Genomic DNA, 24,721 nt, shown 5'->3' on the forward strand with positions numbered 1-24,721 from the left:
GCGCCCACCGGAAGGGGCGGGGCCCGGCGCTGATTGGCAGGGAGGGGCATGACGCCGTCTCCGGCTATAAGAGCCGGCGGGGCAACCAGCAGCGCCAGACGTTCTTCGTTGAGTCGCCGTGGTTTCCTGCTTCAACAGTGCTTGAACGGAACCCGGCGCTCGCCAACCTTCCCCCAACCAGCAGCTACCAGCCAGCCTTCTACCACCTCCTCACAGCAGCGCCCTCGGACGCCACAAGGCCCCCGCCGCCGCTCCAGCGCCTCGCAGCCGCCGCCACCGTCTCTTCTCAACCGCCGCCATGACGACCGCATCCCCCTCGCAGGTGCGCCAGAACTACAGTCAGGACTCGGAGGCCGCCGTCAACCGCCAGATCAACCTGGAGCTCCACGCCTCCTACGTCTACCTGTCCATGGTGAGGCCTGGCGGCGGGCCGGGGGCGGCACAGCCTCCTCCGGACCTACGGGCGCGGGGCGGGCGCGGGTGTGGCCATCGGGCGGCTCTCCCGCCTCCTGGCGCCCTGCTGGAAAATGGAGGCTGCTGGAGGTCTCCTAGGACTTCTCTTGCGCGGAAATCCTGACTCTGAGCTGCTCGCCCCTTTCAGCTGTTCCCCGGGAGGGCGCCCTGTTAGGCAAGGACCGCCTTTGCGCACCCCTCTCTGCGGAGAGTCTAATTTACTGAAACCTGGGATTGTAATATTTGCAGCCTGTAAAATCAAGCCTGCAGTTCGGAAGGTGGCATTTTGCACTTCCATCCCTCCCACTGCCTACTATGATGTGGCCCTGGGTAATGGTGGTGAAGAGGTCTCGCTCCCATCCTCCCGAGTATGACCGGGCCTGCTGGGTAATGGTGTCGGATAGCAACCTTGGGGACTGGCGCTAAGTGGCTTATCTCCCGTGGGCGGACCTCTCCCGGAGCGAACAGCCGCCTCCACCCCTCTGTTCTGCTTATCTTTAAGTCCCACTTGAATTGAAGCATATCTCTAGAATAATCTTCTCTCCTACCATCATGCAGTTATTTCTAATAACCTGCCCTTATTTTCAATGACTGCCGTTATTACGTTTCAGGCACACCTGAATACGGCAAGTGTCTAAAACTGAAAAATCAAACCACCTACTGGTAATATACTTGCATCAGCATTTGCCCACAGTTGTCACCTTGCATGGAGGGTTAATTTTAGGACTAAATCCAGAAATCTCTGCTGTGCAGCTGGCAAATGTACAAGCTCTCGAGCTCATGTGTTAAACATGGTGAGGGAGGCAGGGAGGAGAAGGTGCTGGGACTCTAGTGATACAGATCCCTAAGACCCTCTGTGCTGGAGGCAAATTCCCATGACCTTCTAAAGGTTCCCTGGAGTTGTAAACTTGTAAGGATGAAGTTTCACTTGTGTATTTTAGAGTAATAACTAATTAGTGTTGGGTTCAATGCAGGAACACACCTACCCCCGATCTCCGCACTGACTGCCTTTTGCTGTGCTCTGAGAAAGCCTGGGCTAAGACTGCCTTTGCTACTTTGTAGTCTGTTAAAGCTACCTTCCTTCAGGAATCCCTAGCTTAACATGTTCTTGCTCGACTTCCAGTCTTACTACTTCGACCGTGATGATGTGGCTCTGAAGAATTTTGCCAAATATTTTCTTCACCAATCTCACGAGGAGAGGGAGCACGCTGAGAAACTGATGAAGCTGCAGAACCAGCGAGGTGGCCGAATCGTCCTTCATGACATCAAGGTGAATGAATAGATGGTCCTAGGGCGGTCACCAGGGTCTCCCAGTCCAGCAGTGCTCAGGTGTCAGAAGTCACTCAGACGGGCAGCTGTCCTCAAAATGAGGCCACTTTCTGCTTTTGCCTTTGTGCCTCCCATTCAGGCATGAAGTTAAAGTAGGCAAACGGCAGTGGGCTGGGATGTGAAACCGGAAGCCACTGGGGGAAACTTGAATGTCCCTTTTGCCAAAGTGTGGTGGTTAGATGCTGGGTGTTTGCTGTCTTGTCCAGTGGGTTAATAGGTGTACACCCCAGGTGCATTGACCTACCCTTCTCTCATTCAGAAACCAGACTATGATGATTGGGAGAGCGGACTGAATGCAATGGAGTGTGCATTACAATTGGAAAAAAGCGTGAATCAGTCACTACTGGAACTGCACAAGCTGGCCACTGACAAGAACGACCCCCATGTGAGTATTGGAAACCAGGGAATGCATGGAAGAAATTAGTTGCCTTGGAGGCTGGAGAGCTTACCAATAATCTTCCCTATTCTGTTTTCTAGTTGTGTGACTTCATTGAGACTCATTACCTGCATGAGCAGGTGAAATCCATCAAAGAATTGGGTGACTACGTGACCAACCTGCGGAAGATGGGAGCCCCGGCGTCTGGCCTGGCAGAGTATCTCTTTGACAAGCACACCCTGGGAGACAGTGACGGAGACAACTAAGCTTTAGCCTGCTGCCCCACAGCCACAGGGGTGACTTCCGTGGCCACCAACACAGCTCATGCATGTTGGGTTTACCTTTACCTTTTCTATAAATTGTACCAAAACATCCACTTCAGTTCTTTCATTTGTACCATTCTTTCAAAATAAAGTAATTTGGTACCCAGCTGTTGTCTTGGCGATCTTGGGGTGGGCCAGAAATCTGTCTAAGCCATATTGGTCACGTTCTTTACGCGTCACAGTTTCAGTTACACTTAAAATGAAACTTAGGAGGATTTATATTTATTAAAGTCTTTAGTTTGGGAAAGATAGTGAGGTGTGTAGGGTGTTGAATTCAGACAGGACCAAGGACTCCTGATTGTGAACTATGTGTTCTCGGTGATTCATCCTAACTTTCACAGTTTATGTACAGAAGGCATTTGAAGACTCAAGTAGTCCTGGACCTGTTGGGCTTTGTTACCCATTAATCTGACCATTTAATTCAGGCTGTCGTGGGAGCACTCTTCGGTGTGGGCGGCAGTATGGGTATGACTGGATCAGTGTCCCATTGGTGGACATGCAGATGAGGACCAGGCTGGTAAACCCCTTGGGAAACAGGTTAGGAATGTAGATCGTCTCTATTGGAGAATTCGAGAAAGCATACGACTTGAGTATAGAATGTACCTTCATGTCAATACTTAAAATAGCTGCAGTAAAAGAAGCTAGTCTTGGCAAAAGCTGAGACATCTTCTGAAGATATAACTAAGAACAAGTAAACTGCAAATCCAACTATTTTCTTGCTAACAACTATATTAACATCCTTAACTAAAACCACAGGAGTTTTGTAAAAGTTACCTTCTAGTCCTAGAACTACAAGATAGTTGCCCTTTTAAAGTTTCAATCAAAATAGCCATCTGTTCTGACCTCAAAAATAACAGCTTGAAAGTCTAGAAATAGAAAGTTCAACTTCCTCTCCACTTCATGGTTAGGAGTGGGGTAGGTGCTGTTTAATTGGGTGAAAGTTTGAAGTATCCAGGAACTATTCTGGAGTAAAGGGAGGCTTGAGCACATTTGAGTTCCCCAAAGCACTGTGGAACAAGATAAGCTAAGGGCCTTAGAAGCCCTCATCTCTTGCCATCTGCCAGTTCCTGGGGATGTGGCAGGGCCTACCACGCTTTCCTAGAGTTCTTTGGTGCTGCAGTGAATGGTTAGGGGGTCATTTGCAGTCTCCCAGTTGAGTGGCCAGTGAGTCAAGTTCTTGGGCTGCAACATGGAACCCCTAATTTCTGCCCCAGGGTTTTATGTCAGCCACCCCTGCTCAAAGTGAGCTGGGCCCAATGAAACATCTGTCCATCCCCGCCTGACCTACGAGCCCTGTGGCACTCTAGCACTGCTGTCACTGCAACCTCATCCTCCTTTACCTGGGTCCCAAGGAAGTCTTTCTTCCTGGTGACGACAGGCTCTTGGATCAAGTGAACAACAGGCCCCAAGGCTTCCCTAGAGGCCCTGGTGGGGGTGCCAGGTGTGTACCCCAAGCCAGTACCGGGCATAAGTCCAGCTACTCTGACAGTGACAGAATCAAAGAACATTGTGGAGGAAGGGAAGGCTCAGGGCAAGCGGAGAGGGGAGGGAGGGCCACAAGGGAGTGTAGCGACCCTGGAACAGACCTGTTCTCCAAGTCACAGTAGGGATCTCCGGGATCTCTGAATCTAGTGTGCACGTTGCTGGAATGATATTCAGGGGCCTCTGGCATATCTGGCAGGTTAAACTCAACAGTTTTCCTTCTTCCATAACTTACTTCCGGGTGCTCCTTGGAGGCTGCAGCCCTCTCGGGGAGCAATTCAAAACTATTCTTGGCCCCGAGAGTCAGAGGATTTAGGCTCTGGCCTTTGACAGTGGCCTCTATGTCTGTGAGGCTGCCGAACCTTGAGGGTGCTGACAGTCCTGGTGGGAAGACCATGGGGGTGTGGCTGAGGGGCGTCTCTGGAGCACTGTGGTAGCCCGACCTTTCGTACAGTGGACTGGACCTGAAGGCGTCCATCCTCACCTTCCAGGCCTTGCTATCCTCCTGGTCCCCATGGTACTGTCGGCCTTCCGGGAACATCAGGCTCCCTCTGTGATCCTTGTACTGGCGCTTAGCATAGCCCATCTTGTGGGGAAAGGATTCCTTCCTGCGTGCTAGCAGTCGGGTCTTTGAGTTTGTTCTGGTGGGGTGTTCATGGGACTGCAGCCCTAAGAAGCGGCCAATGATGCCAGTGGGCCCACCGCCTTCCTCCTCCTCATCGCTCTTGTGATTTGGCTGAAACTCCATATCTTCTTTATCCATGCTAGAGAGAAGAGGGAGACCCAGAGCTAAGTGGGGGGCAAAGGAGCAAAGCCTGACCTCACTTCTCCCTTCCCCACTCTCCTCCCTACCTCTGGCCAAGGCCAAGGCCACGGCCACACACAGTCTTCCTCACAATGGCCAGACTCTCTTCTTGCCTCTCTCCTTCTGATGCATCCCGTATCTCCGATTAATCCTCCAGGCACAGCTAGCTCCTCACTTCTCTGAGGCTCCCTCCTGCCCGCAGATATCATCTAGACTCCCTTGCCTGGCACTTAAGGGCCTCCTCATCACCCATTCCTTCCCTTCAAACCCTTCATTCTGGCAAACAGAACTCCTGGTCCCCAAGTATGGGTGGCTCAGACAAGGTCTAGGAGAATCTGGGCAAGGTCAGGGATTTGTGGTCTCAACTGGAGAGCAGCATCCACAGGGAGGGAAGTTGGCTTCCTGGCAGCAGGCTTCGGGGAGCCTGAGGCTTTTACTCTGCAACTACCCCAGGGTGTGACCTGCCCTTGCACATGTCCAAAGTCTCCCATCCTCCAAGCCCCAGCTCCAAGCCTGGCTACAGGCCACCTCCCAGGCAGCCAAAGGTGACCCTCTTTCCTGAGTTCTATCCCTGTCTTAGGTGTTCAGCACTTGGGACCTTGTATTCAGAGTTTGGCCTTGGTTTTCAGCTCCTTTGCTAAATTGTGTGCTCCGTAGAGGCAAGGCCTATGCATGGGTATTCTCTATAAACCGTCCCCTCCCCACCAACCTTCAGCTGCTGGAGCACAGGCCATGCAGAGCCCAGAGATGGACTTCGGAAATGCTTCTCACCTAAGCAAGCCCCTGTCCTTCATTTGATCACTTTCCCAAACCCTCCTCACCCCAACTAGGAACTCTTTCTAGCTGATCCTGATTACAGCATAATATGCTATTTGGCTCTTAAAAAAGCAAGGAGAGAATCGTGCCTGATACTGTGGGAGAAACTCTTGACACCCACCTTGACAGCCCTCCCAACTCTGACTGTCACCCCAGGAGAGAAGGCTGTCTGGGATGGCCCTTCAGCCCACTGTGGCCAGCTACAGCTCAAGAGGGATTCTGACCCAACCAGGGAAACAGGACCACGTGGAGGAAGGTTTGGCTGCTGTGGGTGGCCCAAGGCCTTTCCTGTGTAGGACAAGTCTACTCAGGAGGTGCCTGGGCTGACCCAGACTCCTGCTGGGACATGCTTGCCACCGCTCCCCGACCCCAGGAAATCACACCTCCACTTCCCATCCAAACACCCTGGCTTATCTAAAAACCAGGTCCTAAAATCCCAACTGCATCATTGCTGCCCTTGAGCAAGTCTCCTCCCTCTCTGGGCCTCAGTTTCCAATTCTGGAAAGAGGGGCTTAAGACTGGCTGTCCCTAAGGTGTCCTTAAGCTGCACAGGGTCAGGCAGTAAGGCAGGTGGAACCAGGCACACATAGCTCACATGTGCCACTTGCTAGCTATGTGACGTTGGGCTAGGCAACTTACTTAACCTTTCTGAACCTGCACCTAATCACCTGAAAACTGAAGATAATCAACCAGGCTTACTGGGAGGGAAAAATAGTTACGACATATAAAGAGCTTAGTACAGTGCCTGGCACTTATCAGGCATTTGGATGATGTATGTTCGTGGCTGCTATCCTAAGTCCTTAGGCAAAGACCTGCACTGGAGGGCTTTTCCGCCTGCCCCAGCAGTTCAGTGACACTGCCCACCTGATGTTGTAGGCAGAGCCAAAGAAGGATGGTCGTCGGGACTGGGCAGAAGCGGCTGTGTAGGGGGGTTGTGGATCCCGATCATTCCAGTACATGTCCCGCTCCAGCGGGGGCAGGTTCTGGTGCATCTCGTCCACAGCCAACAGGGACACCTGGTCACCGGGGACAGAAGCAGAAGTCCAACAGAAAGGTCAGCCTAACGGGACCAGGGGCTTGCCTGAAGACTCCCCTCTCTCTCTGGGCCTCAGTTTCCCTATTTGTGAAATGGACAGACCGATGCCTACCTGTAGCCTCAAAAGTTGGGGTGAGGATCCTGTGAGTGAATGATTGGCTGGGAGGGTGGGCATTCACTGTGATACCTCCCTGCAGAACTTTGGGATTCCCCACCCCGGGTCCAGTTTGGTGATAAGTCCACGAGACAGCCTCCTTCCGTCCCTTCCCCTATACCTGAAAGCTCCTATCAACAATCCAGTTGGTCTCAAAGTCATCGTCGTCCTCTCCAAATGGGTTGATGAGCTGCTCAGCCACCTTCGGGGAGAGGTGAGGCTCTAGAAATCCTAGGCAGGACTCCTTGAGGCCCTGCTTCGCACCCTCAAGCCCTGGCACCTGCCATTTCCTTGCCTCCCTGGGGCCTTTCCTGCCTGACCACTATCTTCAAAGCCACAGTATTAAGAGTACTAGACACCCACACATGTGGCCACACCCCCAACACACACACACTCCCTCCGCTTCTGGACACCCAACTCCTCTGACTCCCCTGAGCCAGTCCCTCCCTGAATCCCGAGTTGTCCCTGAGTGTGTCCCTCGGCTTGAGTCACCACCTTTATGTCACTTCACTGCATCTCACCTGGCACTGCATAATTTTGTTCATTCATTCATTCAAATCTTTAAACATTCATTTATTCACCATTTTCTAACATAACAGAGGTATATGCTGAGGCCTGTCTGGATTAAAGGGAGGTCCAGGCAGGCAGATTCTTTTGCACTGATCTCTAATAGGTGACAAATCCCTGCATAGGTGAGGAGATGTGCAAAGGGTTCAGGGGACATCATGTGGGCCACTGGGGCACCAGTGGAGAATCTGAAGCAGACAAGTGGTGTAATCTGGTTTGATCTGTAAAAACCCATGGTAACTGTGGGCAAGGAGAGGCAACAGTGCATGTGTGGGACACAGACAGGAGGGAGAAACAGGGAGACCCACCACCACCACAATTATCAAAAAATAAAGGAAGAAGGGAGTGAAGATGGTGTGGGGTGGGGTGGAGAACAGAAGGAAGGAAAGATAGAGGTGGAGAGAAAACTGTTATTCAGAATGTCTGTTAGGAAGAGTACTAGATGTGGGTAGGGAGCCCTTTGCGGTGGGGATGAGACACCTCCCAAACAGGCATCTTGAGTAAGGACAAGTGGTGCCAACCTTTCTTCCAGTGCTTGACTAAGTCAAAAAACCAAACCCATTACTGTTGAGTCGATTCCGACTCATGGCAACCCCATGTGTTACACAGTAGAACTGCTCCAGAGGGTTTTCTTGACGTGATCTTTACAGAAGCAGATCACTGGGCCTTTCTTCCGCAGCGCTGCTAGGTAGGTTCAAACCTTTAGGTTAGGAGTCAAATGCAAACCATTTGCGCCACCCAGGGACCTGCTTTACTAATTTGTTGTTGTTAGTTGCTGTCAAGTTGATTCCAACCCATGGCGACCTCATGTGTGTAGAGTAGAACTGCTCCATAGGTTTTCAAGGCCATGACCTTTCAGAAGCAGGTGGCCAGGCCTGTCTTCCAAGGCGCCTCTGGGTGGGTTTGAACTGCCAACCTTTTGACTAGTAGTCAAGCGCTTAATTGGTTGTGCCACCCAGGGATTCCCTTTACCAAGCATAGGGGACAAATTTGGGGCCAGAGCGGAATTGCTGAGGATGGTAAGAAGACACTCACCAGCAGGACCTGCCTCTGCCACTCTTATTCCAGGCATTCTCCTTGCTCTGGACAAACATTTGAAGAACATTCTCTTGAAAGGGCACCAAATGGTTCGACTGACTAAGGTTTCCCTATGTCTCTCATGCTTGCTAAGTTTCAGGAGAAACTTAGGAAGAATGCGTAGACCAGAAAAATTTAAAACCCTTTCAGTGGGTGTGGTCAGGGCCCAGCACCTTTCTTTCCACATTTGAGACCCTCCTTTCAGGCTGTCCATTCTCCCCCTACTCCTCCCACCTGCAGGATGCTGCTGGCCTTGATCCTCTGGCCACGCCCACAGCCCTCTCCTGTCCAGGAGACTTACCTTCAGCCAGCCAGCATAGAAGAAGAACTGCAAGAATGTGAAGACGGGTACAAAGAGGTCCAGCTCGTGGCCTGGGTAGGCCTTGGCTGGGTCCAGAAATTGCCGTCCAATCAAGCAGGCCACAAAGAAGCTGTATACAGCCACTGTCACTACCTAGGAAGAGGAAGAGGAGACAGAGGCAGAACAGGCTGGATGGGACCCTGGGATCAGGAACCTCCCTTGCAATGACTTTCACACTCCAGTGACTTTAGGTCTCTGTTATCTACTCTTTAAAATGGGGATGATCAAGGATTTCCTTTATCACCACTCTTATTCAGCATTGTGCTGGAGGTCCTAGCCAGAGCAATTAGGCTAGAAAAGGCAATAAAGGGCATCCAAATTGGCAGGGAAGAAGTAAAAGTATTTGCAGATGTTACGATCTTATACACAGAAAACCCCAAAGAATCCTCAAGAAAACTACTGGAACTAATAGAAGAGTTCAGCAAAGTATCAGGATACAAGATAAACATACAAAAATCAGTTGGATTCCTCTACACCAACAAAGAGAACTTCAAAGAGGAAATCACCAATTCAATACCATTTACAATAGCCTCCAAGAAAATAAAATACTTAGGAATAAATCTAACCAGAGACACAAAAGACCTATACAATGAAAACTACAAGACACTACTGCAAGAAACCCAAAGAGACCTGCATAAGTGGAAAAACATACCTTGCTCCTGGATAGGAAGACTCAACATTGTGAAAACGTCAATTCTACCCAAAGCGATCTACAGATACAATGCAATCCCGATCCAAATTCCAACGGCATTTTTTTAATGAGATGGAGAAACAAATCACCAACTTCATACGGAAAGGGAAGGAGCCCAATAAGTAAAGCACTACTCAAGAAGAAGAACAAAGTGGGAGGCCTCACACTACCTCATTTTAGAACCTATTATGCCACCACGGTAGTCAAAACAGCCTGGTACTGGTACAACAACAGATACATAGACCAATGGAAAAGAATTGAGAGTCCAGACATAAATTTATCCACCTATGAGCAGCTGATACTTGACAAAGGCTCAAAGTTCATTAACTGGGGAAAAGACAGTCTCTTTAACAAATGGTGCTGGCATAACTGGACATCCATCTGCAAAAAAATGAAACAAGACCATACCTCACACTATGCACAAAAACTAACTCAAAATGGATCAAAGACCTAAATACAAAATCTAAAACAATCAAGATCATGGAAGAAAAGATAGGGACAATGCTAGGAGCCCTAATACATGGCATAAACAGAATACAAACCATAAGTAACAGTGTACAAACACCACAAGAGAAACTAGATAACTGGGAGCTCCTAAAAATCAAGCACTTATGTTCATCAAACAACTTCATCAAAAGAGTAAAAAGACAACCTACAGACAGGGAAAAAAATTTTGGCTATGAGAAATCTGATTAGCGTCTAATCTCTAAAATCTACTAGATACTGCAAAACCTTAACAACAACAAAAAAACCAATAACCCAATTAAAAAATGGGCAAAGGATATGAGCAGGCACTTGGCCAAAGAAAACATTCAGGCAGCTAACAGACACATGAGCAAATGCTCACGATCATTAGCCATTAGAGAAATGCAAATCAAAACAACAATGAGATAACATCTCACCCCAACAAAGCTAGCGTTAATCCAAAAAACACAAAATAATAAACATTGGAGAGGTTGTGGAGAGACTGGAACACTTATACACTGTTAGTAGGAATGTAAAATGCTACAACCACTTTGGAAATCGATTTGGCGCTTCCTTAAAGAGCTAGAAATAAAAGTACCATATGATCCAGCAATCCCACTCCTTGGAATGTATCCTAGAGAAATAAGAGCCATCATACGAATAGGTATACGCACACCCATGTTCACTGCAGCACTGTTCACGATAGCCAAAAGATGGAAACAACCTAGGTGCCCATCAACGGACGAATGGATAAACAAATTATGATATATCCACACAATGGAATACTACGCAACAATAAAGAACAACAATGAATCCGTGAAACATCTTATAACATGGAGGAATCTGAGTGAATTTAGTCATTCGCAAAAGGACAAATATTGTATAAGACCACTATTATGAGAACTCAAGAAAAGGTTTAAACACAGAAGAAAACATTCTTTGATGGTTACAAGGCTAGGGAGGGAGGAAGAGGGGTATTCACTTACTAGATAATAGACAAGAATTATCTTAGGTGAAGGGAAGGACAACACACACTACAGGGGAAGTCAGCAAAACTGGACTAAACCAAAGCTAAGAAATTTCTTGAATACAACCAAAAACTTCGAGGGACAGAGTAGCAGGGGCAGAAGTCCGGGGACCATGGTTTCAGGGGACATCTAGGTCAATTGGCATAACAAAGTTTTTTAAGAAAATGTTCTGCATCCCACTTTGGTGAGTGGCGTCTGGGGTCTTAAAAGCTTGCAAGCCGCCATCTAAGATGCATCAATCGGTCCCAACCCACCTGGAGCAAAGGAGAATAAAGAACACCAAAGACACATGGAAAGTATTAGCCCAAGAGACAGAAAGGGCCACATAAACCAGAGACTTCATCAGCCTGAGACCAGAAGAACCAGATGGTGTCCGGCTACCACCAATGACCGCTCTGATAGGGAACACAAGAGAGAGTCCCTGACGGAGCAGGACAAAAGTGGGGTGCAGATCTCAAATTCTAGTAAAAAGACAAGACTTAATGATTTGACTCAGACTGGAGGGTCCCTGGAAGACATGGCCCCCGAACTCTCTATTAGCCCAAAACTAAAACCATTCCCAAGGCCAGCTCTTCAAAGATTAGACTGGACTATGGGACATAAAATGATATTCGTGAAGAGCGTGCTTCTTAGCTCAAGTAGATACATGAGACTAAATGGGCAGCTCCTGTCCAGAGGCGAGATGAAAAGGCAGAGAGGGTCAGGAGCTGGTTGAATGGACGCAGGAAATCCGGGGTGGAAAGGAGAAGTGTGCTGTCACAGTATAGGGAGAGCAACTAGGGTCACATAACAATGTATGTATAAATTTTTGTATGAGAGACTAACTTGAACTGTAAACCTTCACTTAAAGCACAAGAATAAAAAAAAAAAAATAGGGATAATCACACTGCCTCATCTGGGCTGGACCAGGCAGGAATCTGAACTGTCAGAACTTTGGTACTACACAGAACCTTCCTCTGATCCCAGGGTGAGCCTCTTAGCCTCTAAGTAAGCCCTCCATCCTGACAGGCTGTTTCCTGAGCCCTCCTAGCCCAAGTTTCCCAAAGGGGCCACTTCCCTAGCCTCCTCACCTGCGTGTAGACCAGCGGGACACTGATCCAGTCATAGGCATAGAGCTGTCCACAATGAGACCGCAAGGTGTTCATCTCCTAGGGAGCAAGAGGGCTTCTGACCACCACCTGCTCTCCAGGCTCATTCCCAGCTCTTCCCCAGGCACCAGGGTTTGCTGCTCAGGGTCCAGCCCTGGCTGTGTGGTCATAGGCAGCTCACTTAACCTCTCTGTGCCCCAGAAAGAACCAGCATCTCACAGGCTCACTTAGAAAGGGAGTCGGAGGGGTTCTTTTGGACAGGGTAAGGGAGACCTTGGGCTGTGGAACTCTGTTGGAAAAGATCCTACAACACTATGGCAGGCTCTAGGAAGACCCTAGGGGTCAAGCCTTCTCTTTGTAGGACACCTTGTTTTGCTGGGCCACACCCTCCCTGCTGGGCAGCAGCCCCATCAGGGTGTTAGGCTCACGTTCAGCAGGCTCTGGAGCAGGACAGAATCTCGGATGCGACCTCCCCTCCAGGCCTTCACTGACAGGTTGGCAAACCATACCCAAGGCACCCAGAACTTGTTGTGTGGTCCTTTGAGGCTTTCTAAGAGCTTGTGTTCTGCGGGGGTCATAAAGCCTGCCAGGAAGAGTGGAGAGGGCAGTGGGTGGGGGAACCCACAGAAGGGGTGGCTGGCACTGGGTGACCAGAGCCCTACTAAGCTCATAGGGACGTCGGCGCTCCTTTATCATTCTCTTTCAACACATAGTTACTGAACGCCTACTATGTGCTGTTCTGGGCTGAGCACGTGGGAGGGGTCTGCCTTATTAACCAGGAGCAGGTCAGGCAAAGCCGAGGGCGAGGTCGGAGGTCGCAGACGTCCAGACTGGAAACCGGAGAGAGGAAGGCGAAAGGCCGAGGGAGGTAGACCCTCGTTCCTCGCCAGCGCCCCAGTCCCCGTCACCGTCCTCAAACCCCTATTCTCCGAGGGTAGATTCCTGGCCCGCCCTCTTCCAGGCACCTGACTCCGCCTCGCCCAAACAGGCCCCTAGATCTCGGCCCCACCTGGTCCTGGTCCCATCCACTCGTCAGTCCCAGGGACCCTGGCTTCAGCCATCTTCCGCCCGGCCCTTCTCCGCCTCTGGCACCGCCCAGTTCAGGCCGGACAACTACCCCCCTGGCCCCGCCCCCGGGCCTCGGGCCCCGCCCACCTGCTTGCACCAGGTGCTGGGTGCTGGGGAAGCGCTTATAGACGGCGGCGCTGATGCTGCGCAGGATAAGCACGTTGGCCAGGTTGGCGTAACGGATGAGCGTGCGCCGCAGCAGCCGCCCGTGCTCATCCTTGCCCTCCACCACGCTCGACACCAAGTTCATGAGGCGGTCGGGCCATGGCAGGCTCTCGTACTGGTTCCACCAACGAGTCACCACCAGCGTCACGTAGAAACCTGGGCAATTGGGATGAGGAGGGGGTGGAGGGGAGTGGCGAGGGGCGAGGCTGTGCCAGAACCCAGCGCCCGCGACGCCTTGATTTCTTCATCTTTCTAATGGGAGCAGGCCCAGCCCCAACCCCGGAACATGCCCAGGAGGAGGAAGGCCCTCAAAGCCTTGCCTGGAGAAGCGAGAGTCTCCAGTGTTGTCTGTACCAGGCCGCCCTGCCTATCCCATAAAATTTCTGGACCCCCTCCGCTCCTGCACAGAGCCTCCAGGGACCATAATGTCAGCGCTTCCCTCAGAAACGGGGTCTTGGGTGCTAACAGTAGGGCGTCCTTCCTGATGTCTAACTTCAGTCCCTCTGGCTACAGTCCCCATGTTTCCCTGAACTACAGAGAGGCAGACAAGCCACTCGCCTTCACCTCCCAGCTCCTGGTGTTCGCCTAGGGCCTCTCAGGAGACCCTGAGACCACGAACGGGGGCTCACCCAGCACGAAGGAAATGGGGATGAGTTGGATGGAGTTGTCACAGTACAAAGTCAGCTTCTCAAACAGCAACTGCTGTTCACTCGTGAGAGCCAGCCTGGGGGGAGGCAGAGATGTATGGATGCTGTGAGGAGATGGCTGAGGCTCTTCCCCAGGCCCAGGTCCCAGGGAGCCGCCTTTGCTGCCCCATATCCTCTTGTCTCTTCCACTGCCTCAGCCCCAGGAACTTGAGCTGGGTCCTATCTCCTTCTCTGGCAACCGTGAGCCCAGCAGGGCCCCTGCTCCATGGCTGGAGGAGGCCATCTGGAGTGGTTTCCTGTGAGGAGAATCCTCACATTGACCAGTGGGTGAGGTGTAGGAAGGAAGGTCCTGATGACGGGGTCAGTTTTAGGCACCACTGACCATTCTGACTCATGGCGACCCCATGTGTTACAGAGTAGAACTGCTCCATAGGGTTTTCTGGGCTGTAATCTTTACAGAAGCAGATCACCAGGCCTTTCTTCTTCAGCACTGCTGGGTGGGTTTGAACCACCAACTTTTAGCTTAGTAGATGAGCGCAAACCATTTGCATCACCCGGGCAGAGTTGACTCAACATCAATAGGTTTGTTTTTTTATTTTTTAACCATTTAAAAGGATCGAAGGGACAGCTGTTTAAAAGCAGGTTGAAACAAAGGGTGTTTGGTCTTTAAAAAATGTCCAGTCTGGATATGTGAGCCTCACAGGGGCAGCGTGTGGGATTCTGGGGACCAGGTAAGGCCTGGCTCTGAGACCCTCCTGGCCTGGGTTGAGCTGCCCTCCCAGTCGGACTCTTTTTCTCTCCTCCTCAGCTCCCACCTCCAGGCCCTGGCCAGGAGCTCAGCTCAGTCCACTGGTGCATTGGTCCTCTAGCTGGCTGGGAGGTCCCTCCTAGGAGCTGAGAGCCTCGGCCACCCCCTCCTGGTCCCCAGCCCTAGCCCTGCTGCCAGTACCTGTAGATGAGGCGGATGGTGTAGTAGCAGAGCAGGAAGATGAAGAACTCGCCATAGAGCAGTTTATAGATGCTGCCCCTCCAGCACAGTAGCAGCCGGGCGAAGGAGCCTAAGCGGGCATTAGCCACTTTATTTGTGTAGGTAACGGTCATAGCCAGGCACCGGGCTGCCAGCAGGTGGGCTTGGGTCCTGGTGGGCAGACGCACAGGGACACTGATGAGGGGCCGGGAGGGAGCAAGAACTTTGGTCAGAGCCTCTCTGAGACTCGTGACCTTAGCCAGGCCCTTTCCTGCTCTGGGCCTCAGCTCTGCTGTCTGGACACTGGGAGGGGGATACGGTGGTCACTAAGGCCCTCCAGCTCTGACTGCCTGTGGGAGATGGGGACCCGGGGAAGTGAGTCCAGAGACTGGCCACAGCCTTGGCAAGGAAGACATAGGTGCTGGTTACCGATGAGTCCATTTCCACTCATGGTGACCCCGTGGGTGTCAGAGTTGAACTGCATTCCATAAGGTTTTCAGTGGCTGTTTTTTCTAAAGAAGATCGTCAGGCCTTTCCTCCGAGTCACCACTGGGTGGACTCGAACTGCCAACCCTTTGGTTAGCAGCCTAGCGCATGAATCAGTTGCCCCACCCATAGGTAGACCTGTATATTTGGTGCATGCCCTTAAATTTGTACGACAAAGGCAGTAACAACAGCCACGTGAACACACTGAGCTTGGGTCCTCTGAGCCAGGCGGTGTTTTGAGCCCATATTGTACATTAGCTTCCCAAGCTCCCTCAGCTACCCTGGAGCAAGAAGTAAGTATGGGACCGGCTCAGCCTTATCCACTGCCGCCTCCCCAGTGCCCAGAACAGAGCCTGGCTGATGGAGATAATCAGTGTTTGCGGAATGGTGGTTCCAGGGCCTGATCCTCCTGCCTGGGGGCTACTCATCCCCCAGATAACTGCGTGGCCCGCTCCCACTTCAGGTCACCTCCTCAGAAAGGACGTCCCCAGTCACTCTACTAGGGAATGGTGCGCCATTGCCACCAACACTCTCTGTTCCCTCACCTTGCTTGATTTTTCTCCATAGTACTTACCATGACTTGAAAGTATACTATACAGGATTTCTGCTTATTTCCTGCCTGTCCTTTTCTGAGAATGGATGCTCCTATTGTGTTCTCATAGGAGGTACTCGGTAAAAAGTTATTGAAGCACTTTTAAGAACTATCTGTATGGGATCAGATTGACAACAGCAACTCAAAAGATTAGATAGGAAACTTAGGGGGCAGTGAGTTTATGCTAATGGGGAAGGAACAATTCAGAAAAGGAGGGTGAGCATGGTTGCACAGCTTGAAGAATGTGATCACTGTCATTGGATTGGACATGTAGAAATTCTGGAAATGGCGTATGGTCTGCTGTGTGTAGTCTCAACAACAACAACAACAAGTAAAATAAAATATATTTTAAAGAAGAAAGAAAGAAATGGAGCCCTGGTGGTGCACCAGTTAAGCCCTCAGCTTCTATCTGAAAGGTTGGCGATTCAAACCCACCCAGCGGCTCCTCAGGAGGAAGAGCTGACGATCTACTTCTGTATAGATTACAGCCAAGAAAACCAGTTCTACTTGGTCACGTGGGGTCGCTATGAGTAGAAATTGACTCAGTGGCAAACAGCAACAATATCAAGAAGTATAAATATGTTTCTAAAACCAAGGGCCATTTAATTTATGCTATCACATTTAGTAGAAGTATCAATAAACAGTAATTTATAGCTGCCAAAAAAAAAAAAACTTATTGAAGCAATGATTGACGTCCCCACCCACCCCACAACCTTCTCTGATACAGCCACACTGGCTGTCTCTGACCCTGGTGCACACCAAGCTCATTCCTACCACAGGGCCTTTGCACAGACATGCAGGTGCTCACACACCTGCATGTGTGCTGCTCATGTGTATACATCACACACATGGATGAAGGCCCAAACCCCAGCCCAGCCCACTTAGGGCAACCCCTACTCACAGGCAGGGCTCCGGGCTGGTCTGGTGATTCCACAAAAGGTCTGGCCACTGGGCTGGTGGGACTCTCTGGGGTCCTGAGGCCAGGGCCCCTGTTTTAGGGTACCTTAGGGTACTGGCACCACCCAAGTGTCTAAGTGTGTGCTCAGTGGTCACTTGACTCCCTAAGCCAGGGCCTCCACAAAGCGGCCCTTGTCTGAGCCCCTCCTGATAATCTGCCCATAAACGGCTGTCATCACAGCCGGGCCAGGGGCCCTCTAATTCCTTCCTGGGGGGAGTCGGACTGAGACCAGGGCTGGCATTTGGGTCACCCTCCCCCTCTACCATGTTGTTGCTAGGTGCCCTCGAGTCGATTTTCCACTCATAACTACCCAATGTGACAGAGAACTACCGCATCGAGTTTTCTAGGCTGTAATCTTTATGGGAAGGAGCCCTGGTGGTGCAGTGGTTAAAGCACTTGGTTGCTAATACAAAGGTCCGTGGTTTGAACCCACCAGCCGTTCCTCAGGAGAAAGATGTAGCAGTCTGCTTCCATAAAGATTACAGCCTTGGAGACCCGAAAGAGCAGTTCTACCCTGTCCTATAGGGTTGCAATGAGTCAGACTCTAGCTGATGGCAGTGGGTGGTTTTCATCTTTACAGGAGCAGATCGCCAGGCCTCTCTCCCACAGAGTCGCTGGGTGGGTTCAAACCCCCATCCTTTCAGTTAGGAGCTGAGTGCTTAACCATTGTGCCACCAGGGCTCCTTTTCCGTCCACCGTGGGCCCTGCCAGTCCTGCCATTTCCTCTGGGCCCTAAAATCCAGAGATTGAGGGATTTGGTCCCTTGTGTCCTGTCCTCTAAGGCCTTACAGGGCGAGGCGTGGGGATGAGGGACTGTGGCCCTGGGCCTTATCTTCTGGGCCAGGAGTTACCCAAGGAGAGGAGCTTGCCCCTGTCCTGTGTGGCTGCCACAGCGCCGTGGCTGTGGAAACAATTCTGGGCTACAGTCAGAAATCCTGGGTTCTAGTCCCGGCTCTACCTCTGGTGACCCTGTGTGCGTCTCTGATCCTCTCTAGGTCTCAGTGTCCCCCATTTGAAAAGGACGATATTGCTTTGGAATTTCATCACCTCAGAAAGACGGACAGAATTCAGAATATTCTGGTGAGGAGCCCTGATTGGCTGCTGGTGACAACATAGGATATGCTGGGCTGTGATTGGTTGGCAGCACCCAGGGGAGTAGGTTGGTCCAGAATTACCGAAGGAGAAGGGGGGCAGGGTCTGCGTGAGTGGAGCCAGGCTTGGAGCTGGATGATACTGCAGCCCTGGGTGGGGCGGGGGGAGGGAGCCCTTCAGAAAGGTTATGCTGCTGGCTCCCAGCCAGGGGCAAAATAGAAGTATGTGCACAGATTCTCAAGGGCTGCCGGTTAAAATCTTAGCAGCTACTTCAATAAATTTTAGTACAGCCATCTATACGCGAGAGCTCTGTAAATCGCTGGAAGTGATGGGTGCCTGCGCAAACATGATTGTCTTGTATTGTTAAATGAAAAGAGTAGCACTCAAGGCAACAGTTTTTAGGAGGCACAAGAATCGCCCGGAATGCTTATTAAACATGCAGCTTCTCAGGATCTTTCCACGGGTAGATTCTGTGGCCTGAGGTTGTTGCATTTCTAACAAACACTGCAGAGGATTATAATGGCCAGTGGTCTGTGGACCGCTCCTTCAGAGCCCTGATTTAAAATATGACCCTGAGCCTTAAAATAATTGCAGACTCTAACTCTCTTTCCCTCTCCCTTCCTCTCTCTCTCTTTTTCTCTCCCCAACCCCCACACTCCTAAGTGTTAATTTTTGTGCACATCACTTTTGCCTGGAAAAAAAAAATTCACAATGACCTCAGATAGTTTTCTGCTGACATTGAACAATAAAGCTGTTGCTATTAGAGAGAGCCTCTCCAGGGATCAGAGGCAGCCTTGTAGGAGTATTTGTTGCAGCCTTGCCACCCACGCTGTGGGAAACATCTTTCCCATCGCGGTCCTTGCCTGAAACAGCGAAAGGAACAGGGGCCCTTGAGCCTCAGTCTCCTCATCTGCGAAATGGGACAATAATGCCTACCTTGGCAACTGGATGAGAATGATGGATGGGGAACATGTTACTCAACTCTCCAAACCAGTGGCTCTCATGCCCCACCCCGTACAGCTTCTGATTCACTTGTTCCAGATGGGGCTTGGGCATCCGTATTTTCCCAAGTAAGGGGATTTCTTTGTTGTATTCTCTCTTCCCCCCACCAACACACACCAAACCCGGAAGAGAGCTTTCCACTTAGTAGATGATTAGTAAGTATTTGTTTTAAATTTGAAAAATGAAATGCATGCCTGGCACCACGCCTGGCACGGTGATGCTCACTCTGTATAGTTGAAAGGATAAATGAAACCTCTGCAGTGGCCGCTAGAGGGAGCCCTTAACTGGCTGACTCTGGCTTGGGAAGCCTAGAGCTGACACTGGAAGGCTCCTTTATCTCCCTGGCCCTGACCAACAGCCAATAGGGGCATGCGAGAGAGTTGGGAGAATCTGGAGTCCCCTTCCCTCCCAAAGTGAGGTTGACCGGCTGGTTCCTTGGCAAAGTCCCCAAAGGCCCACCAGGACCAGCTGATAGTGCTGCCCCAGCCCCCTTTCTCCTCCCAAATGCCGCAGGATATCCCAAGAGCCACCATGAGCAGCTCCTCCTGGTCCTTCCCCAGTGCTGAGGCAAGCACACTGAAAGTCATGGTCTCCCCACTGTGTCTTGGCCATGAAAATGTCCCCAGCCAGCCAGGCATGGCTAAGGCACACAGCAGGGCCATACAAGCCCTGACTGACCCAAGCCAGGCCTGGAGGAAGGTCCCCAGGATTGACTCCTAGAAGGATGGGGCCCACCCAACCCAGTTAGGATAGCCCTCTTCTGCTTTCCCTTCCGTAAATCGCCACTTGACAAACCATTTCTGATGCCAGGCCCTGGGGCTGAAATGAGCCTAATCTGGTTCCTGCCCTTCAAGAGTTCACAGGCAAATGAAAAACAAAGGAAACACTTAAGTAACTCTAACCCAGAACGGCAAGGCCTGAGGTCTGTACCAAGTGCACAGAGGTCAGGGGAACTTTGGGAGAGAAGGGAACATTTGAGGTGGGTCTTGAAGCATGAGCAGGAGCTCACTGAGCTGAGAAGGATAGAAGAGCATTACATGTCGGGAGAACAGCCCATGAAAAGTCATGAGAAATGACTGTGAGGGATGGTTTAGTATGGCATTATTATCTACATTTTACAGAGGCAGACACTGAAATTCAAGGCTTGCCTTGCTGAAGGTAACACAGCTAATAAGTGGCTGGGTTGGGACTAGAATCTGGGTCTTCCGATTCTGAATCCTGTATCCTTTCCACTACCCATCACCTCTCTGGTGGAGAGCAGTTTATGAGGGGTGGAGTCTTACCTGTTAGGGTAGTGGTCTCTGTCAGGGTTGAGGGGAGGTCCAAGGAATGGCGGGTGCACAGAAGAGACGCTGACTCCAGCACAGTCTATGCTCTTCAGCCCCCTGGCAGAGAGCCATCTCCGGGGGCAGGCGGAGCAGAGCTGAGCAAACAGGTGAGGTTCCAGAGGCAGAATGCTACGGCCTTCTCATCTTGGGTCACCGTGGCAACAGAAGCATCACAGAGGGCCCTCCACAGTGTCCTTCCAGGCCCTGGCTTGGCCAGGGCAGGAAGAAAGGGACCCACCTTGGCCGGCAGCAGTGGGCAGGGGGCTCTGGGGTGAGCCAACCAGGCCTGGCTGCTGCTGCCAGGCTACATGTAGGGCATCCACCAGCCCACATCCCTCTCTTGGGTCAGTCACAGGACAGAACAAGCAGAGGCCAAGAGAGAAGTGACTTTGGACAAGGCTTGGCACAGCTGGACAGGGCAGGGGAGGGAAACTGCTAGTCCAGGGTCTGGAAGCAAGATTGCCAACCATACCTCTAACCTGGGTCCAGGCAGCCCTGTTTCCTGAAGGGCCAGGTAGACTCAGCATTCAAAGAAATGAACATATAGGCTCTGGCCACTGCAGAAAGACAACAGGACTGGGGAGGCAGGCAGAGGCTGGGACACGCCTGCAGCTAGCTTCACCAGGCCCAGTTCTGCCAACCACACCAGAACAGTATGGAATAGACCAGAGCTGGCCCAACCAGAGACACAAAGCAAGTGGACTCATCACGCCTTGGGGAGAACACTGGGACCCCTGAGCTGCCCATCTCCCATGGACCCTGCTCTGCTGAGGCCAGCCAGGTGAGGCACAGACCCCATTTACAGCCCCTGACAGCTCAGAACTGAGACTAATAGGCAGGTGAGAAGGAGCCCCACGGGTCAGCCTTCTCCCGGGGAACTGTACTGGGCACTGCACTAGATGCTGTTCTCACACGTTCATTACAAGTCAATAGCCTCAGGTTTCCCCATCTGTCAAATGGGCTTCATAATTTGCGAAGAAGGAATCCTGGTGGCACACTGGTTAAGCACTTGACTGCTAATTGTAAAGTTGGCAGTTCAAACCCACCAGCGGCTCTGCAGGGGAAAAGACCTGGTAACCTGCTCCATAAAGATTACAGTCTAGGAAACCCTATGGGGCAGTTCTACTCTGTCATATTGGATTGCTCTGGGTCGGAATCAACGGCACACACCACCAACAACAAATTTGTAAAGGGGAGCATGTTAATGGGTTTCTCATCCAGCTGCTCATTCTGCAGATGAAGAAACTGGGACATAGGGAAGGAAGGAAAATGACTTGCCAAAAGTCACAAAGAATTAGGGGTGGAGCCGGGCCATCAACCTAGATCCACTCTCTAGGCCAGTGCAATGCATCTCTTCGCTGTTCCAGAATATTCCTGTGGCTCAATTCTGCAAGCATGCACTCAGTGTCTGCTGTGCTGAGTGCTGTGGTGGGCATTGTGGGGGTGAAACCAGAGAAGAAGCAACAGTTTCTGTCATATCTTGAGCACCTACTCTGTGCCAGCCAGTGCACTAACTGCTTTTTAGAAAGAATCTCATCTACTCTTCAGAACAAGTCCCCAGGGAATAAGAAGTGGTATCTACCTGTTACAGGTGGGACATGAAGGCCCGGAGAAGTCAAAGAACTTGCCCAAGCCTCCACTCAAATCCCGGTCGGCCTGGCAACAAAGCCCTTCCGGGAATGACCGTGCAAATCCGCCTCCCTTAGGAACTGACCATGGGGTTGGGTGAGAAGTACGCCTGCTGAGGGTGCTGTGGAGGGGATTCTTACACAGGGTGTCGGTTGGACCAGATGGCCTGCTCCGAGAGTCTGTGTGCAGATTTCTAGGGGAGCTTTTCCCAGGAGATGGCCAGGTGGGTGGAACAGACCCAAGGCCTTAGGGAAGATTGGGCAAGGGCAGGCCCAGCGAGGAGTAAGCAATGTTGGCAACTATCTGTTAAGTCAACAGGACTACCTTGTGAGCTGCTTTTACCTGTCTCAGCCGTAGGGGGGCTGGGCCTCACAGCTCCAGCCCTTCTCCACCCCAGGAAATACCAGGCTAGGACAGCCAAGTTTAACAAACAAAAATATAGACCGGCCAGTTCAATATAAATTTCAGATACACAATGAATACATTTTTAGTGTAAGTAAGGCTTCCTGGTGGCTCAAAGTTAAGTACTCAGCTGCTAACCAAAAGATTGGTAGTTTGAACCTATCCAGCAGCTCCGTGACAAAAAGACCCGGCAGTCTGCTCCTGTAAAGATTCCAAAAACCAAACCTGTTGCGGATGAGTCAATTCCAACTCATAGCGAGTCTATGGGACAGAGTAGAGCTGCCCCATAGGGTTTCCAAGGAGCGGCTGGTGGATTTGAATTGCCGACCTTTTGGTTAGCAGCCGAGCTCTTAATCACTGTGCCACCAGGGCTCCCCTGTGAAGATTATAGCCTAGAAAACCCTATGGGGCAGTTCTACTCTATCACATGGGGTTGCTATGAGTCGAAATTGACTGAACGGCACCCGACGACAATATATAGCTTTGGCGGTGGGGGTGGGGTGGTGGCGGGGACCAGAAGCAACAGCCTTTTCTTGCTGGCACCTCAGCTTTGGTGAATTGCTAACTCAGTCCACCCCCTCCTGCTGCTGGCTTCTATAGCCTCGCTTCTCAAAGCGTAGTCTGGGGACCAGCTGTGTGAACATCATTTGGAAGCTTGTAAGAAATGCAGACTCTCTGGCCCCACCCCAGACCGGCTCAGTCAGAATCTGCATTTTAACAAGATGATGATTGCTACATGTTAACAGATTGTTACAGATGATTTGTGTGCACATTACTGTTTAAGAGGCACTGCTTTAGACAACGACAATAGAGAGTTGCTTTTATTATTGTTTGTATTTCAAAAGTTGTCGTTAATTGTCATCATGTGGGCTCCGGCACTGACTCATAGTCCTGTGCCGTTGTCATCATGATCACTGGTCTGTCTGAGTCCCTTGTTGCAGCTGTTGTGTGAACCCATCTCATTGAGAGTTTTCCTCGTTTTCACCTACCCTCTACTTTACCGAGCATGATGTCCTTTTCTAGCTGTTGGTCTTTCCTGATGACATGTCGAAAGTCAGCGAGTCACATGCTTATTGTAAACAATTCAGAAAACGCAGAGCAGTGAAAAAACAAAATTACGGAAGGTGGTCATTTTAATGTATTCCCTTCCAGTCCTCTTTTTTTTTCTTTTGAGGTAAAATTCATGAAACATAAAATTCACCGTTTAAAATGTAAAATTCAGTACTAAAGTACATTCACCGTGTTGTGCTACCATCACCACAATCTAACTCCAGGACATTGTCATATCCCCAAAAAGTAATCCCCTATGCATAGTTTCACCAAAAAAAAAAAAAAGTCCTTCATGGTCAAGAAGGGAGCGTGGGGTTGTTATCCAATGTTATAAAACAATATGTGTACGGACTGTTTAATGAGAAACTATTTGTTCTGTAAACCTTCACCTAAAGTACAATAAAAAAAAATTTTAAAAGAAAGTAATCCTGCACTCATTAAGCAGTCATCTCTCGTTACCCTTTCTCCCCAGCCCTAGCGCCACTACTCTGCTTTCTGTCTCTGTGGATTTTTCCATTTGGGACATTTCATATGAATGATGTCCTTTTGTGTCAGACTTCTTTTATTTAGCATGATGTTTTCAAGGGTCATCCATGTTGGAGCATGTCTCAGTACTTCATTCCTTTTTGTGGCTGAATAATATTCCAATGTATGGCTATACCACCCTTATTCATTCCATTTTTTGGAATAATACTTCTATGAACATTTGTGTACAAGTTTTTGTTTGAATGCCTGTTTTCAGTTCTCTGAGTATATACCTAAGAATGGAATTGCTGGGTCATATGGTCCTTCTATGTTTAACCTTTGGAGTAAACCCCAAACTGTTTTCCACAGAAGTTGCACCATTTTACATTCCCAAAGCAATGTGTGAGGGTTCCAATTTCTCCACATTCTTACCAACACTTATTACTTTCTTTCTTTCTCTTTATGATATTTTCTTTCTTTCTTTTTATGATCGCCATCCTATTGGGTGTGATGTGGTATCTCATTGTGGTTTTGATTTGTCTTTCGCTAATGATGAATGATGTCTAACACCTTTTCATGTGCTTGTTGGCCATTGGTATGTTTTCTTTGGAGAAATGTCTATCCAAGTCCTTTGCCCATTTTTTAATTGGCTTGTTTGTCTTTTTTGTTATGGAGTTGTGAAAGTTCTTTATATATCCTGCATACTAGACCCTTATCAGGTGTATGATTTGCAAATATTTTCCCGTTCTGTGGGTTGTCTTTTCACTTTCTTGAAAGTGTTCTTTGATGCACAAAAGTTTTTAATTTTTTTTTTTTTTT

The 24,721-nt window shown here is 50.2% G+C and overlaps 2 protein-coding genes across 2 annotated transcripts; one reads left to right on the top strand and one right to left on the bottom strand.

Annotated features, from left to right (window-relative positions):
* The first annotated feature begins 101 nt into the window (after positions 1-101).
* Positions 102-2,587, top strand: FTH1 (ferritin heavy chain 1). The gene is made up of 4 exons (XM_004383855.3): positions 102-412; positions 1,577-1,723; positions 2,042-2,167; positions 2,260-2,587. The coding sequence occupies exons 1-4, from the start codon at positions 299-301 to the stop codon at positions 2,422-2,424; spliced, it is 552 nt and encodes a 183-aa protein (XP_004383912.1). The 5' UTR covers positions 102-298; the 3' UTR covers positions 2,425-2,587.
* Positions 2,588-3,310: 723 nt separating this feature from the next.
* BEST1 (bestrophin 1) lies at positions 3,311-16,941 on the bottom strand. The gene is given in 12 exon segments (XM_004383944.2): positions 3,311-3,960; positions 3,963-4,060; positions 4,062-4,727; positions 6,449-6,600; positions 6,896-6,976; positions 8,720-8,872; positions 12,034-12,111; positions 12,480-12,634; positions 13,207-13,440; positions 13,914-14,008; positions 14,881-15,069; positions 16,878-16,941. Coding segments are annotated over 11 exon segments (1,956 nt in total). The 5' UTR covers positions 15,033-15,069; positions 16,878-16,941; the 3' UTR covers positions 3,311-3,868.
* Between the last annotated feature and the right edge of the window lie 7,780 nt (positions 16,942-24,721).

Source organism: Trichechus manatus, unplaced genomic scaffold, assembly GCF_000243295.1.
Source record: "Trichechus manatus latirostris isolate Lorelei unplaced genomic scaffold, TriManLat1.0 scaffold00113, whole genome shotgun sequence".
Classification (NCBI taxonomy): Eukaryota; Metazoa; Chordata; class Mammalia; order Sirenia; family Trichechidae; genus Trichechus; species Trichechus manatus.